This window comes from Bos mutus, chromosome 24 (genome assembly GCF_027580195.1).
Source record: "Bos mutus isolate GX-2022 chromosome 24, NWIPB_WYAK_1.1, whole genome shotgun sequence".
Lineage (NCBI taxonomy): Eukaryota > Metazoa > Chordata > Mammalia > Artiodactyla > Bovidae > Bos > Bos mutus.
In genome coordinates this window covers 60,810,603-60,827,865 of record NC_091640.1, presented here as the reverse complement: position 1 = coordinate 60,827,865, position 17,263 = coordinate 60,810,603, and the positions used below count along the sequence as shown (strand labels likewise).

Here is a 17,263-nt window from a genome sequence, read left to right as displayed (position 1 = left end):
ACCTGTTAGCATTTGGATAAATGGATTCACAAATTAATAAAACTTATCACATTAAAATACATTATATTTATTCATCAGGTAACAAACATACTAATGTTACTTCAAAACAAATGAGAATTTAAACATTTTTTTCTTTAAATCATCTCAGAAATGTTTTCATTTTATACAACACAATGCTTTTTAAATAAAAGTAAACTAAAAGAGGTAACTTATGGAGATTATATTCCTAAGTTAAAATATATTGAAGTGAATATACAGCTTCTCATTTCATTTTGCTTGGCTGGAGGATATAGTGTTTCAAAATGAAAATAAATACACATAGCCAAAATCAAAACCAAAAGAAGTATGCAAAAACATTTTATTTATAATAGATCAACATTTTTGACATGAAAGGAAGCCACTTTCAATTTCTCAGGAATGCCTAGAATCCAACAGTTTCCATAAATACTAGCTAACAATTATTTCACTGTAGGTTAAAGAAATAATTTCAGAATAAACTTTTTAAATGGCTCTGCCTATGGAAACTTATTTTTTATACGCTTGAATGTGTAGTAAGCTAGCTTTGCCCAGGAAGTGAATGTAATCCAACTATATTCCAAGTGTATTAAAACCAGTTTATACAACAAACATGACAATCACCCATGTGTATCAGCTGTGCTCAAAAGAGAATTCTCTTTACCGAAATACGCATTTTTCAGAAAGGCCTCACATTAAACCATTAAACCAACCGCCTCCCTCCTATGTCCAGGATCACTCTTTTCTACTGAAAGTTGCATTACTTGACAGACAATTGTCAAATTCCAGGGGAACTGTACACTGACTTAAGACTCTATGTGATATATATCAAACACAAGAACAGGCACTGACTTTAGGGGACAAGGTGACGACTGAGACCAATAGTAAGGAAGCCAATGTCATTTTTTGTCTATAGGGAAAAAAGCAGCCCCCAAATGTCCCGAACTTTTCTGTACCTCTCTGTAACGCATAGGATGAAAAGATAATCTCTGAAATTAAAATTCATCAGAAAATTTATCACCTTAAATAGAATGTTTTATGTAAATAAGTATTAACTTTTAGATCCGAACCATACTTTCTTCTTTTTTCCCACTTGGGAAAAAAAAGTCACAATTATTAGCTTTTCTTACTTAAATTTAGTTTGAGTATTTAAATCTACTACACACCAGTTTGTAAAATTCACCTTGGTTACCACTCCCCATGCGATGCGTGCTCTCCTTCCACAGGTAAGTCCGTTATATCCATATAAGTAATGGGGAGATTTACATAGCACTTAAAGAATACTCATGAGAGCACTGAAATGTTGAAGGTTACACTATTATCTACTGACTGTAGGATGTGTAATTCAGATTCATTACAGTATTGTAAATACCGTGTGAATGGAGCGCACACAAGTCCTACAGACGCACAAACTGAGTCCAAAGGCACAGAGTGATGCTGGTGGCTCTTTCTAGTCAGTTAAGAAGCAATAAAGTCTGCGTCATCCTTTCGTAATTTAAATACTTAAGTCATCTCCATTTTTATTACTTTATAACAATGACTTCAAATTTACATTATTTTAAGTACCACTGTAATAGCTTAGTGTATCATACAAGTATTTGCTAATATCCCATCCAAAAATTAAAAAAAAAACTTCACTATATATATATATTATATATAAAAAAATATTCTGAAAGACAAGAACATAGAGGGGACCTGGTACAGACTGTCAACTCAGCTTATCACCACAGTTGGCACTCCAACACTGACATACAGCAATGATCAGCAGCGGTGCCAGTGTCTTTGGAGGTTAAGATGACATTAGGATGCAAGAACGGAAACCAGAAATAAAAAGGCAAGCACTTCCAGTACCAGGAGCCAGTCTGCCTGAGGCCCACCTCAGTGCTCGCCGGGGCCTCCTCCCGCGCTTACTTCTTCCTCTGAAACACGGTGGCCAGCATGGCGCCGGATGTTGTCAACTGGCCCATTTTGTTCAAGAACTTGGTCTTCGCATCTTCACTCACTAAGCTTGCAGCAATTGACATTGAGCTAGGAAAAAGATTTTGAAATTCGTGTAAAGCAATTAGAAAATGAAAATTATCTTACGTTTTTTTTTCAAGTCTTTAGTAACAGAACATTAAGAAATACATTCTGAACTGGTATCACAAAAGGGAAACTAACACTTAGGGAGTAGAGCTTTTTGGTACCATCGGAGGTTAGTGGCTTTTGTGTTAATCATTTCTTGAAAGGAAGCAGTGTGGTGTAGTGATTAGGAGCAAGTCTGGAATGAGACTGAAGCTCAGTTCTGTCATTCACGAGCTGTGTGACTTTGGGCAAGTTATTTAATCTCTGTTTCCTCATCTATTAAATGAACATAATTCTAGTACCTACCTCATAGGGCTATTCAAGGATTAAAAAGGCTTCCCTGGTGGCTCAGCTGGTAAACAATCTGCCTACAATGCAGGAGACCCGGGTTCCAGCCCTGGGTCAGGGAGATCCCCTGCAGAAGGGAGGGGCAACCCACTGCAGTATTCCTGCCTGGAAACTTCCATGGACAGAAGAGCCTGGTGGGCTACAGTTCATGGGATTGCAAAGAATTGGACATGAAGCATCACTACGAACAAAGCTAGTGGAGGTGATGAAATTACAGTTGAGCTATTTCAAATCCTGAAAGATGATGCTGTGAAAGTGCTGCACTCAATATGCCAGCAAATTTGGAAAACTCAGCAGTGGTCACAGGACTGGAAAAGGTCAGTTTTCATTCCAATCCCAAAGAAAGGCAATGCCAAAAAATGCTCAAACTACTGCACAATTGCACTCATCTCACACGCTAGTAAAGTAATGCTCAAAATTCTCCAAGCCAGGCTTCAGCAATATGTGAACCATGAACTTCCTGATGTTCAAGCTGGTTTTACAAAAGGCAGAGGAACCAGAGATCAAATTGCCAACATCCGCTGAATCATGGAAAAAGCAAGAGAGTTCCAGAAAAACATCTATTTCTGCTTTATTGACTATGCCAAAGCCTTTGCCTGTGTGGATCACAATAAACTGTGGAAAATTCTGAAAGAGATGGGAATACCAGACCACCTGATCTGCCTCTTGAGAAATCTGTATGCAGGTCAAGAAGCAACAGTTAGAACTGGGCATGGAACAACAGACTGGTTCCAAATAGGAAAAGGAGTACGTCAAGGCTGTATATTGTCACCCTGCTTATTTAACTTCTATGCAGAGTACATCATGAGAAATGCTGGACTGGAAGAAACACAAGCTGAACTCGATTGCTGGGAGAAATATCAATAACCTCAGATATGCAGATGACACCACCCTTATGGCAGAAAGTGAAGAGGAACTCAAAAGCCTCTTCATGACAGTGAAAGAGGAGAGTGAAAAAGTTGGCTTCAAGCTCAACATTCAGAAAACGAACATCATGGCATCCAGTCCCATCACTTCATGGGAAATAGATGAGGAAACAGTGGATACAGTGTCAGACTTTATTTTTGGGGGCTCCAAAATCACTGCAGATGGTGACTGCAGCCATGAAATTAAAAGACGCTAACTCCTTGGAAGGAAAGTTATGACCAACCTAGATAGCATATTCAAAAGCAGAGATATTACTTTGCCAACAAAGGTTCGTCTAGTCAAGGCTATGGTTTTTCCTGTGGTCATGTATGGATGTGAGAGTTGGACTGTGAAGAAGGCTGAGCACCGAAGAATTGATGCTTTTGAACTGTGGTGTTGGAGAAGACTCTTGAGAGTCCCTTGGACTGCCAGGAGGTCCAACCAGTCCATTCTGAAGGAGATCAGCCCTGGAATTTCTTTGGAAGGAATGATGCTAAAGTTGAAACTCCAGTACTTTGGCCACCTCATGAGAAGAGTTGACTTATTGGAAAAGACTCTGATGCTGGGAGGGATTGGGGGCAGGAGGAGAAGGGGACGACAGAGGATGAGATGGTGGATGGTATCACTGACTCGATGGACTTGAGTCTGGGTGAACTCCAGGAGTTGGTGATGGACAGGGAGGCCTGGCGTGCTGCGGTTCATGGGGTCGCAAAGAGTCAGACACAACTGAGCGACTGAACTGAACTGAGCGACTGACACTGGGTTCCCTGATGAGTATACAGGGCTCATTAGCAGTGCCAGGCAGGTGTAAGTGTTAGTTCTTCTTCTTCTTCTTAGCATTATGTCATCTAATGCTTACAGCAATCCTGGAAGATAGATATTATTCCTATTTTCACAAATGCATAAACAAAGCCACACTGAGGTCTTTGAGGTCAATCACCAACTGCACTAGTGTCAGTCAACAACGCCAAATCTTGTTTCTCTTTGGCCAACCTTCTGTGTGGGGAGTAAGCACAATCCAAATGACTACTAAAGACTGCTGATACATCATACTATTGAACAAAGTATTGATCAGGGACATTTTTCAGTGATTCAACAATTGTGCTGTAATAAGTAGATTCAGGAGTCCAGCTTGCTGGCTTTGTGACTCTGGCCAAGATACTTTAAATCACTCTGATTCAGTTTCCTCCTCTGCAAAATGTCTTGAGGTCTAAGTAAGAGAATATGTCTGACCCTGTCAGAGACAAGTGAGCGGTGAGCCAGGTACAGGAGCTCAACAGACGTCTGTTACATCTACACAAGGAGGACGCACTGCTACGAGCCCTTCTGGTTCCGTGTGGTCTTTACAGGAGGCACTGTGGGTCACTCAGCTCAGTACCCGGCCGTGACACTGCCTTGAAAATCTCTTCTTCCTTTTGCTCTTCCTCCAGTGCCCCCGCCTGCTGTGTCCCTGTGTCTCTGAGCACGCCTCTCTTGCTGGTTTCCCTCTTCCCACAAGTAATCCTCCAGCAGGCTCAGTAGTTCTTCAATTACAAAATATACTCATTCTCTATGTTTCAAATAAATTTCCATAGGATGACTACAAAATAGTTACTGAAACGCAACACTTCGCCGAGGGCCAGAGTCATCAACTGTTGTACACTGGATCAAGCAACGTCCCAAGCATTTTTTTCAGACCCTAACTTTAGAAATAACTCCCTGGAGCTCCAATACTTTGGCCACCTGACGCGAAGAACCAATTCACTGGAAAACACCCTGATGCTGGTAAAGACTGAGGGCAGGAGAAGTGGGGGGACAGAGGATGAGATGGTTGGATGGCATCACCGACTCGATGGACATGAGTCTGAGCAAACTCAGGGAGACGGTGAAGGATGGGCAAGCGCAGTGTGCTGCAGTCCACGGGGCTGCAGAGCCAGACACGGTTTAGTGGCTCAGCAACAGCCCTGCTTTCTGCCTTTCCTTGCCGGTGCTTCTCACATTCCCTCTCTTCCTAGCGGTGAGTATGACGGCTCCCAAACTATCATCACATCTTGTGACTTTGCAGCATTCTATCGTTTACTTTTATTTCTAATGCCAATACTTCACAACTTCCTAGCGGTGAGTATGATGGCTCCCAAACTATCATCACATCTTGTGACTTTACAGCATTCTTTCGTTTACTTTTATTTCTAATGCCAATACTTCACAACTGGATTATTCCAATAATCTTGGATCTGGTCTTCTTGTATTAGTCACTCACCACTTAAATAATCACTTCTTTATATCACACCCCTTTCTCAAAATCTTCAGTGGCCACTTACTACCTCCAAGATAAAATATGAATGGGATTCAAGAAACAGCAATCTAATTCTTGTGTGGGTGTGTGTTTTAAACCAACCTTCACTGATTAACTCCTCGACTCCCTTGAGTCATGTTTGCCTAGTCTAAGTGTTCGAACTATTCTCAACTTAAATATCTCTTCTTTGATGTCTAACCAAGTTTTAAATTCCATGATGCCTTTCCTTAACACTATAGGTTGATGGTACTGTTTTCTTTCTGTAGGAAACAGTGTTAAGTCAGAAGATAAGTATTATTTTAGTCTGCATCTAGAAAAACAGGAGACATGGGTCAGATAATATCTGAGATACCATCAAGTCAATGATTCTAAGAGGAGCACAACAGTATGCTAACGGAGTCTAGAAGCCAGCACACAGAAGTGAACGGAATGACCAGCGTTCAGCTTGGAGGGGAGTTAGGGGCTTACGACACCTTCCCATGAAGAACGAAACATGTGCTACGTATCTGCACAGCTGTGTGCGTCTACAGAGACCTGTGAGCCGCACCACGATCATCTGGGGAGCTTCTGGATGTGGCTCCTAGACCTGACCCCGGTGATTCTGAGTTTCTCCTTCCAGGGTCGAGGACCCAGGTAGGTATGTTACAAAGCTTTCCAGTAAAGAACCACTGCATTATAGCATTTTTTTTGTTTTGTTTTTCTGAAGAGTTTACATTTTTTATTACTTTGACAAAACAGTCTGACTCTGACCCCTCTGCCAAAACTTGTTTTAGAGAGTAGATGTTACAGGAAGGGAGACTTTAACTCAGAATATGAAAGGAATTTTTTAAAAAACAAGTGGTTAAAAATGAAATGGACTGCCCTGTAAAGTACTGTCTTCTTACTGCAGGCTTTCAGGGAAATCTGACCTTTCCATTGCAAGTCATAGGCAACCACTTCCCACTACCTGTTGATTCTGCACCTATAGAAACTCTTACTTCTGGCCTAGTTTTAAACTTATTTATGTCCTAGAATACTTCTCTCCCTCTCCACATCACTCTATCTTACAAGTGGAAGGCCACTGCTCCTTCTCTTTTAAATTCCTGTTTGATTTTTTGACACCACTCTGAATTGCCTCCTAATTCTAAGCGAAGCTTCTCTTGAAGTGAAGTGTTAGTTGCTCAGTTGTGTCTGACTCTTTGCGACCCTATGGACTGTAGTCTGCCAGGCTCCTCTGTCCATGGTATTCTCCAGGCAAGAAGACTGGAGTGGATTGCCGTGCCCACTTCCAGGCAGACGTCCTGACCCAGGGACTGAGCCTGAGTCTCCTGCACTGGCAGGCGTGTTCTTTACCACTGAGCCACCTGGAAAGCCCAAGCTTCTCCTAGACGCTGCATTTTGAACACTGGTCTAATTTTATGTCTGAGCCCTCTTTCCACGTGAGATCATCCGTCCAGCTCCACCCCTCTGGTCACCACTAATATTTTAATAGTTCCTAAATCTCAGTAACTGCTTACAGTGCTTTTCTAACTGTACTTCAAACTGTGAATAAACACTTCTCTTCAGAATAGCTCCACTGGGTTGTACTGTGCCATCACCCAACCCAGGAACCCTTAGATTCTAGTTCTCTCTTAGTCTAACCTGTTGCCAAGTTAAACTGAACTCACATTTGAATATATCCTGAATCCACCTTAATTCTCATACTGACTGTTATATATAAGCTGAGTAGTGAATACATGAGGATTCATTGCTGCTGCTGCTGCTGCTAAGTCACTTCAGTCATGTCCGACTCTGTGTGACCCCATAGACAGCAGCCCAACCAGGCTTCCCCGTCCCTGGGATTCTCCAGGCAAGAACACTGGAGTGGGTTGCCATTTCCTTCTCCAATGCATGAAAGTGAAGAGTGAAAGTGAAGTCGCTCAGTCGTGTCCGACTCTTAGCGACCCCCTGGACTGCAGCCCACCAGGCTCCTCCATCCATGGGATTTTCCAGGCAAGAGTACTGGAGTGGGTGCCATTGCCTTCTCCGATGAGGATTCATTATGTCATGTTTATTTTTTGTGTCTATTTGAAATTCTGTGGAATAACAATTAAAAAAATAATAATACAGAAGATTTGAATAACACAGGAAAACTATGATTATAAAAGTGAACTTTTCTTTTTAAATGGAAGGTCACATAACCAAATGTGTTTCAGGACAGTACAGAGACTTCTTTCTTTCCTGCATGCTACTTTATGAAATGTCATTTAGAAGGTATTTCACATATAATTTTTCTCAATTTTGGTCCCAAACCTTTTACATTTTAAACTAATAAGGCATCAAAAATGTTCATATTAAATGTATAAAAATGAACAGAATTATATGCTTTAATGATAACTTCACGGATTTTGTGTTCAGAGTAGAAACCTATCAAAGCATTTCTATTCTATAAGTTTCCACGGCTAAAGTGATAGAAGAGCCCACCATTCCAGGAGGCGAAGGCAACAGTTCTGAGCTGTGCTAAGGGGCAAAAGACTGTGTGTGTGTGTGTGTGTGTATTGGGGTTGGGAGTGTGGAGGAAAAGACTGTGGGTGTGTGTGTGTATATTGGGGTTGGGAGTGTGGAGGAAAAGACTGTGGGTGTGTGTGTGTATATTGGGGTTGGGAGTGTGGAGGAAAAGACTGTGGGTGTGTGTGTGTATATTGGGGTTGGGAGTGTGGAGGAGTGTCTGTATGGGCACCTGGCCTGACAAGATGAAACACTTATTCCTGGGAGTCACTTTTATAAAGGAAACACCTTTGAGTTTTTCATGCCTAAAAGATTCCACTTAAGATTAACTGTTCAAGGTTACTTTAGAAAGAGTACAACAGACTATTTATAAATTACTTCCTATCCTGAAATGACCAACTTTATTCTTCCACATCTATGTTCATATTTTAATTTCACTAAATCTTTGAGCTCTAATTAGTCTGGTTAGAAGCACGTGACTAGAACATTCACATGCTGACAACCCTTTATGCAGTGAATCACATTAACTGTCACAATTCTTGTCACAAATTTTTAGAAACTATTTTCACCAGTGATTCCCAAATCCAACTACCTGTCAGAATCTCTTTGGAAGTTTTTATTTATTTTCTTTTTAATATTTTATTGAAATATACCTTATAAAGGCGTCCCTGATAGCTCAGTTGGTAAAGAATCCACCTGCAATGCAGGAGACCCTGGTTTGATTCCTGGGTAGGGAAGATTCCCTGGAGAAAGGATAGGCTGCCCACTGCAGGATTCTTGGGCTCCCCTTGCAGCTCAGCTGGTAAAGAATCTGCCTGCAATGCAGGAGACCTGACCTGGAAAAGGTCAGTTTTCATTCCATTCCCAAAGAAAGGTAATGCCAAAAAATGCTCAAACTACTGCACAATTACACTCATCTCACACACTAGTAAAGTAATGCTCAAAATTCTCCAAGTCAGGCTTCAACAATACGTGAACCATGAACTTCCAGATGTTCAAGCTGGATTTAGAAAAGGAAGAGGAACCAGAGATCAAATTGCCAACATTCGTCAGATCACCAAAAAAGCAAAAGGGTTCCAGAAAAACATCTATTTCTGCTTTATTGACTATGCCAAAGCGTTTGATTGTGTGGATCACAACAAACTATGGAAAATTCTTCAAGAGATGGCAATACTAGACCACCTGACCTGCCTCCTGAGAAATCTGTATGCAGGTCGAGAAGCAACAGTTAGAACTGGACATGGAACAACAGACTGGCTCCAAATCAGGAAAGGAGTACATCAAGGCTGTATATCATCACCCTGCTTATTTAACTTCTATGCAGAGTACATCAAGAGAAACGCTGGGCTGGATGAAGCAACAAGCTGGAATCAAGATTGCCGGGAGAAATATCAATAACCTCAGATATGCAGATGACACCACCCTTATGGCAGAAAGTGAAGAGGAACTCAAAAGCTTCTTGATGAAAGTGAAGGAGGAGAGTGAAAAAGTTGGCTTAAAGCTCAACATGCAGAAAACGAAGATCATGGCATCCGGTCCCATCACTTCATGGGAAATAGATGAGGAAACAGTGGAAACAGTGAGAGACTTTATTTTCTTGGGCTCCAAAATCACGGCAGATGGTGACTGCAGCCATGAAATTAAAAGACACTTGCTCCTTGGAAGAAAAGCTATGACCAACCTAGACAGCATGTTAAAAAGCAGAGACATTACTTTGCCAACAAAGTCAAAGCTATGGTTTTTCCAGTAGTCATGTATGGATGTGAGAGTTGGACAATAAAGAAAGCTGAGCACTGAAGAATTGATGCTTTTGAACTGTGGTGTTGGAGAAGACTCTTGAGAGTCCCTTGGACTGCAAGGAGATCCAACCAGTCCATCCTAAAGAGATCAGTCCTGAATATTCATCGGAAGGACTGATGCTGAAGCTGAAACTCCAATACTTTGGCCACCTCATGCGAAGAACTGACTTATTGGAAAAGACCCTGATGCTGGGAAAGATTGAGGGCAGGAGGAGAAGGGGATGACAGAGGATGAGATGGTTGGATGGCATCGCTGACTCGATGGACACGGGTTTGAGTAAACTCCGAGAGTTGGTGATGGACAGGGAGGCCTGGCATGCTGCAGTCCATGGGGTTACAGAGAGCTGGACACAACTGAGTGACTGAACTGAACTGAACTGATAGATGGTATACAATATTATGTAAGTTACAGGTGTACAATATAATGATGCACAATTTTTAAAGGCTATATTCCATTTATAGTTATTATAAAATACTGGCTATATTCCCTGTATTGTACAATATACCCTTGTAATTTATTTTACATATAACAGTTTGTTCCTCTTAATCTTCTGCCCCCATATTGCCCCTCCCCCTTTCCTCAACCCTTCTAGTAACCACCAGTTCATTTTCTGTATCTGAGTCTGTTTCTTTTTTGTTATATTATTCAATCCTGTTGTATTTCTTAGATTCTACATAAATGATATCATACAGTATTTGTCTTGCCCTGACTTATTTCACTTGGTAGAATACCCTCTTTTTTATGGTGTAGCAGTATTCCATTATGTGTGTGTACATATACAGACACACACACATCTTTACCCATTCATCTGTTCATAGACACTTAGTCTGCCTTCCATACCTTGGCAATTGTAAATAATGCTTCTATGAACACTGGGGTGCAAGTCTCTTTGAACTGGTGTTTTGGCTGGAAGCTTTTAAATATACAAATCTCTAGGCCAACTTAGAAAGATGAGGGCACAGAGAATGAGGCAGAGATCTGAATTTTAAATTCCCTAGATGGTTTATGGATTAGTATGTGTGAACTGCCCATTTAAAGGCTTTTCTTGCCTTCTAAATTAATTACCACAAAACAACACAATATAAAACACTTGACCCACTGACAAAAATTTTATGTAGAGAAGTTAAGGTTAACACAAAGCCATAAAAAAGAATTAAGGTTTTACCCTTGAGGCTCTTGGACGGTCTTGTTCTCTATTTTTTGTTCACATTCTTTTATCATGGAAGTTAAAATAACCTGATTAAAAAAAAATTGACTTTAGTGAAATATAGGTAGCACAGTAAAATTAAAGATTTAATTGAGTATTTAATATTGCCATAAGCTAATATGTTAATTAAAAGAGGAAACTTTTGGCAGTTACTTTGTTAAAGGCTTGCCTCTTGTTTGTTCTATTCTACAGATAGCCTCCATCTTCGATGCAAAAATCCTGAACAAAATACTAGCAAGTTGAATCTACCTTCATCTATTAATAAAAGGAATTATGCATCATAACTAAGTGGGATTTTTTACAGGGTTCAAAGATTGCTTTAGCATATAAAAACCCATTAATATCAAATATTGTGAGAGAATAAAAAACCATAATTATGTAATCATCTCAACTGACTCAGAAAAATACATCTAACAATATCCAACCACCCCTCATGATAAAAATACTCAACCAACCAGCAGTAAAAATGAATTCCCTCAGGTTGGAAAGGGCAACTATAAAATGTACAAAGCACAATAGGGAAAAAGCTAAAAAGAGGGAAAGAAAGCAATTCCTAATCATAATTTTAACATGTCTTTCATAGCTGATAGAACAACCAGATCACAAAAAGTTAATACAAATATAAGAGAACTGGCTCATAAAATTAACTACCTTTACCTCATGAAGCAAAAATCCAGGGATCAATAAAGAAATAATGGAAATGAGAATCTAATTTGAACTAAGTGATAACAAAGCTACAGTGGAGCAAAAGGGATGTGGCTAAAGGAACACTGACAGCCTTAAATTTATGTATCAGAAGAGAAGAAAAGTTAACAAGTGAAAAATCCAAGCTTCCTCCTTAAAGAGTTAGAAAAACAGGAAAAAAAAAAAAATCAAACCTAAAGAAAGCAGAAGGAAATAAAGATGAAAATAGTAGTCAAACTAAAAACCAGAGAAAAATCAACAAAGTTCAGTATTTGAAAAGGTTAATAAAATTCATAACCCTTAACAAAACTATTTTAAAAAGAAAGCAAAAAACAAATTAATATCAGAAGTAAAAAGGTATAGCAATATAGAGCCTACAGTAAGGAAAAGGGAAAAAAATACAGTAAAAGTATTAGAAAATAATATATTATTTACTATAATAATAGTGACTTTCCTGCATTTGAAACTTACTTAAAAAATCCAGAGACATTTTATTATTAGAATTAATAATAAAGTTTCTCAGGTTAGCCAGACATAAATTCAACATATAAAAGTTATATACATTTCTACACACCAATAACAAAGTGTTAAAAAACATATAATCCTAAAAAAAGTTAGCATTATAGCATTATAAATATAAGGTGACAGTTTTGTTCAAACAAAATTATAAAACTTTATTGAAAGACATTAAAGGAGACCTAAATAAATGTAAGATACAGTATGTTCTGGATGCTTGCGTGCATGCTCAGTTGCTAAGTCGTGTCTGACTATTTTTGACCCCATGGACTGTCCATGGGATTTTCTAGACAAGAGTACTGGAACGGATTGCCACCTTCTCCTCCAGAGCATCTTCCTGACCCAGGCTTGGAGCCTGTGTCTCTTGCACCTTCTGTATTGGCAGGTGGATTTTTTTTTTACCACTGGGAAGCCCCATGTTCTAGATAGAAGACTCAAAATTATGAAGTTGATGTCTCTCCCAATTAATTTATAGAATCAATTAAACTTCATCAGAATATGAACAAGATCATTCTGGGAACCTTGTTTAATGCTAAAGTTTACATAAAAATGATAAGAGTCATGAAAAGTTCTAAAAAAATGAGAGGATGCTGAACCTGCCCTGTTAGATTTCAGGACTTTTTAACAAGTGACTGTAATAAAGACAGTTCATTACAATGATACAGTTCATATCAATGTTATAATAACCAAGGAGATCAGCAGAAAAGAATGTTCCTGAGTAACAGACACAGGAATACAAGGAAACATCAGGTATGACAGAAGTGGAACTGCCAATCAGTATAGACATAATGAACTGCTCCATAAACAATAATGGGACAGCTGGTCATCTGTATAGAAAAAAACATAATTTAAGCACTACCTCACACCATACATAAAAACTAATTTTAGATGGATTATGAATTTTATTGTAAAAATACAATTTTAAACATTTTAAGAAGAAAGTATAGGAGATCATGTCTTAGAAAGATTTAATCAATCTATTAAAATTAAAAATCAGTGTTCAAATAGGCCAAAAATACGAAAAAAAATTGGGAAAAGATATTCACAAAATACAAAATGAACAGAATACTGGTATTCCAATTATATAACAAACATCAAAGAAATAATAGGAAAAAATATCATCCAAAGTGAGAAAAATGGGCAAAAAAACCTAAAAAGGCTTTGATGTTAGTAAGCACATAAAGAATTCCAAGTTTGAAAACAGTCAAGGAAATGCAATGAAAACCATCATGAGATACCACTTTGTATCTACCGAATTCAAAGAAGTCCAAAAACATCGAGCACTGACAAAGACAAGGAGGAAAAGGTTACAACTCCAGCGTGTCCGTTCAGTGCAGCACTTGGATCACCAGTGAGCTCAGAGACAGAAGCTTTGCTGGCTGAGTGTGACGGTGGATACGCGGTACTGAGTGTGTGAGAGTTGAGAGTGAGCGTGGACTACTGGGAGGAAAAAGAGGTGTGGTGAAGGGGTAACGGGAAGATTTTTGTTTTGTTTTGTTTTGTTTTGTTTTGTTTAGGACGGAGAGTCAAACATGGTAATAGGCTAAAGAAAAGCTGATAGAAAAACAGATTGATGACATAGAATAGGAAATAAATGATAAAACCTGTGTCTTCTGTCCTGAGGTCACAGGAAGATAAACAGAATGAGAAGTGTTATGAGGAAATGGAGACAGAAAATAGAAACTCTGCCTCTAAGAAAGCTGATGGTCTGAGATAATACTGTACAGCAGTTTGCAGATAAAAAGCATTTCACATACATTCCTTGCTAAATTCTAGACAGTTCGTTATGCCTACTTCAGAGAACTGAACAGAGAGATGCAAAAGGAGCTGCTTAAGATCTCATCACTAGTTAATAAATCTGTAAAATGACACTGAACTCAATTTGAAAAAATTAAGCACAGCATACCATAATCAGGCCTCACACGAAGAGGAATGAAAGTCTGAATAGGAGAAAATGAACTTCCCAGGTGGTGCTAGCGGTAAAGAAACCGCTTGCCAATGCAGCAGACAAGGAGACAAGGTTGGATCCCGGGGTGGGGAAGATCCCTTGGAGGCGGGCACGGCAACCCACTCCAGTGTTCTTGCCTGAGAATCCCATGGACAGGGGAGCCTGGAGGGCTACAGTCCATGGGGTTGCAAAGAGTCAGACACGACTGAAGTGACTTAGCACGCACGCATAGGAGATATTAAAACACATGGTCATGGTGCTGATAATCACAGTGGCTTAATCATGACAGCAGCTTACTTCGTGCTCTGGAGAAAGATGTTCCATGTCGATGCGTAAACATCTGAGACCAGGTAAAAAGTGATTAACCATTAAATCCTCTGAAATGACTTGAGAGAAAGTAGTTAAGGACATTTACAAAAACCAAACTGGTATGTCCAACAGAACAACAGAAGCAGATTTCTTAAATGATGCCTATGGTATGCTTATCACTTAGAGCCAACAGGCTTCCCTCAAGCCTCATTCTTATCTGTTGTGTTAGTTACTTGTCAAAAGTCAACTGTGTTTATTGCCACAAATTTCTTCATGTCAGAAGCACTGGTTATTGTTACAGCACATAGTTTAATAACATGGTATGTAAACATACGAAATAATAAGGGTGAAAATGAAATCATGAAATTTAACTGGATGATTAAATGAGGATAAAAAGAAAATTAATGTTTCCATGACATTTAAGTTGAAAGCCCAGTTGCTTAAAACATTGCTGTTTAAAATATATGCATATTAAAATATAAAGAAAAATACAAAAATCTAGAAAAATTCAGTACCCATTATCAGAAATGTTTCCGGATTCTCTTTAAACAAAGTTAAGTTGAAATTCATAGACAATTATATTACAAATGTGATTATTCTAAGGCGGCTGATGTTTAAAACTCTAATCAGCAGACTGACAGAAGAAATTCTTTAACTCTACATCAAAAGATTGGTAAAATAAGTTACATTTATGTGTTTTAAGTTAAAAGAAGTTACCTTAGGTATATATCATTTTCTTGATTTCTTACTTCAACCATTCTGTTAAACTGACCCATACTGGTCCTGATTGAATTGGGCGAGAGAGGTTTTGCTGTAATAAGTTTAGTACTACCTATATTTCTTAGTCATATGAGTTTTAGCTGATTATATGACATTGAAAGGGATCGGGAAAGTAGATGCATTTCCCAAGAAAACAATTCACCCTGTTCATTCACATTACTTAATGACACTTTCTCACCTATCATAGTTGTGAGCCATTTAAAAATAGTTCTTATTTAATATACCATATTAATATTAAAGTGAAAAGTGCCAGTAAATGACTTCCCCTATAAAGATGAACTGATTTTTCTGAAGCAAATTACAATAAACTTTATTAAGTAAAAAAAAAATCCATATAACTACTGCCTTGAAAATATAGTTATTTTCAAGACAGAGAGGAATAAAGCCTCCTCTCTCCCTACTCACTGTTTGGTCCTCTCCCCCATGAAATCCCACAGTGTCTCAGGAGTTGGAAACTTATAGGTCATTTAGTCCTGTCTGAGGTTAGAAACCACCTCTACCTCATCCGTGAGTGATGGCACAAGGCCTCTGACAGGACATTCAGTCTCATAGAAGAGGCCATTGTACTTTTAGATAACTCAGAAAGTTCTTCTCAGATCACAGGCCTCCCTGCTCGTCAGCATTTACACAAATGGGCCTAAGTTTTTTTCTACATAACAACCTTTAAACTAATTTTCAAATTATCTTTTTATCCCTAAATCATTCCAAGTCAAATATTTCTAGACTCCTTCAAATTTTATATTAAACATCATTTCTTGACACAACACCTTGCCAAACCTATTAAAAGATGATGATGTGTTCTATCAGCTCAGAATGCAATGGAATACAGGATAGACAGACAATGTGATTTTCTTGGTGGCCATAACCTCCCTGCTCACTCAAGTCCAAGTTCTGACTCATGGAGAAGGGCTCGCACAGGGTCTACTGTTAAGATGCTTCTTCCCCTTCCTGTGCTGGTGTGGAGGCTTTTTCCTGTGTGTCCTCTGCAGCGATGCTCTGTGCACGCCTAACCATGCAGTGATGCCCCTTCCATACGGACGCCTCTGCTTTCAGAAACCACTGCCTTGTCCACCTGGAAAATTACGTTTACAGAGCTGAAATGTTTGATCTTTCTTTTTCTGACTTTCTCATTTTCTTGAGGCATATTTCACGTGAAACTCTAAGAAAATTTAAGATTACACGTAGCTTTTCACTGAAGTTTGTAAACATCTACTTTTGCAAAGTTTAGGGAACAGGTATGAACATATCCGTGTTCTCTTTCTTTGACACGCCACACTCTGACATGCCATTATTTCTTTCTTGGAAGGGTCCTGTCACTTCTCCATTACTAGAGTCCTTCCTTGAGAATTCACAATTATCACTTCCTCTTCTTGCTTCCTCTATCTTCTCTAAGTTGAAAATGCCAACAAGATAAACTAGGAATGATAGTTAACTTCTGCTTTTAGTGGAATTAAACTTATAGAAAATATATGGTTAGTTGAGGCAAAATTATCAAAATATGGTATCTCTGCCCATTTTATAATCTATATTATAAAAAAGTAGCTTATGTCAGCCACATGACTAGGCAATTTTCAGTAGAGTCCCAAAATGAAATGCTCTCAACCATGCATTGAGCTTCAAGCTTTCCCATTTTGAAAAGGACCAGCAGCTCCTTAACACACGGTTCTACGTTTCCATTTTCCTACCATCATCTCTCCTGTCCTAACCATAATTCTCTGATTATGTTCTGCGGCACGTACTTTCACAGTCCTATTCAAGTGTTTAGTGTTCACCCCTTTTCAATCTCTTATTTCCCCTTTCTAGGGCTATTCTGCTTTTAATGGGAAAGCCTGAAAGCTGGAGTTTGCTCTGCCCATCATTATCTTTACTTCCTTCTTAGTTTTATTTCATTTTTATTTCTTAGTTTTATTTTACTAGGTCTTGGACAGTAAAGAGAACATTTAAC

At 38.9% G+C, this 17,263-nt stretch overlaps 1 protein-coding gene across 4 annotated transcripts in view; it reads right to left on the bottom strand.

The window, feature by feature from the left end:
- Positions 1 to 343: 343 nt before the first annotated feature.
- RELCH (RAB11 binding and LisH domain, coiled-coil and HEAT repeat containing) overlaps positions 344 to 17,263 on the bottom strand; it is a 113,763-nt gene continuing 96,843 nt past the window's right edge. For all 4 annotated transcript variants that reach the window (XM_070361926.1, XM_070361927.1, XM_070361928.1 and 1 more), the window contains 3 exons: positions 14,527 to 14,615; positions 11,040 to 11,110; positions 344 to 2,043 (listed from right to left, as the gene is read on the bottom strand). In XM_070361926.1, the coding sequence (XP_070218027.1) occupies positions 1,923 to 2,043; positions 11,040 to 11,110; positions 14,527 to 14,615 (281 nt within the window). In that variant the 3' untranslated portion in view covers positions 344 to 1,922. The remainder of the gene's footprint in view (positions 2,044 to 11,039; positions 11,111 to 14,526; positions 14,616 to 17,263) is intronic.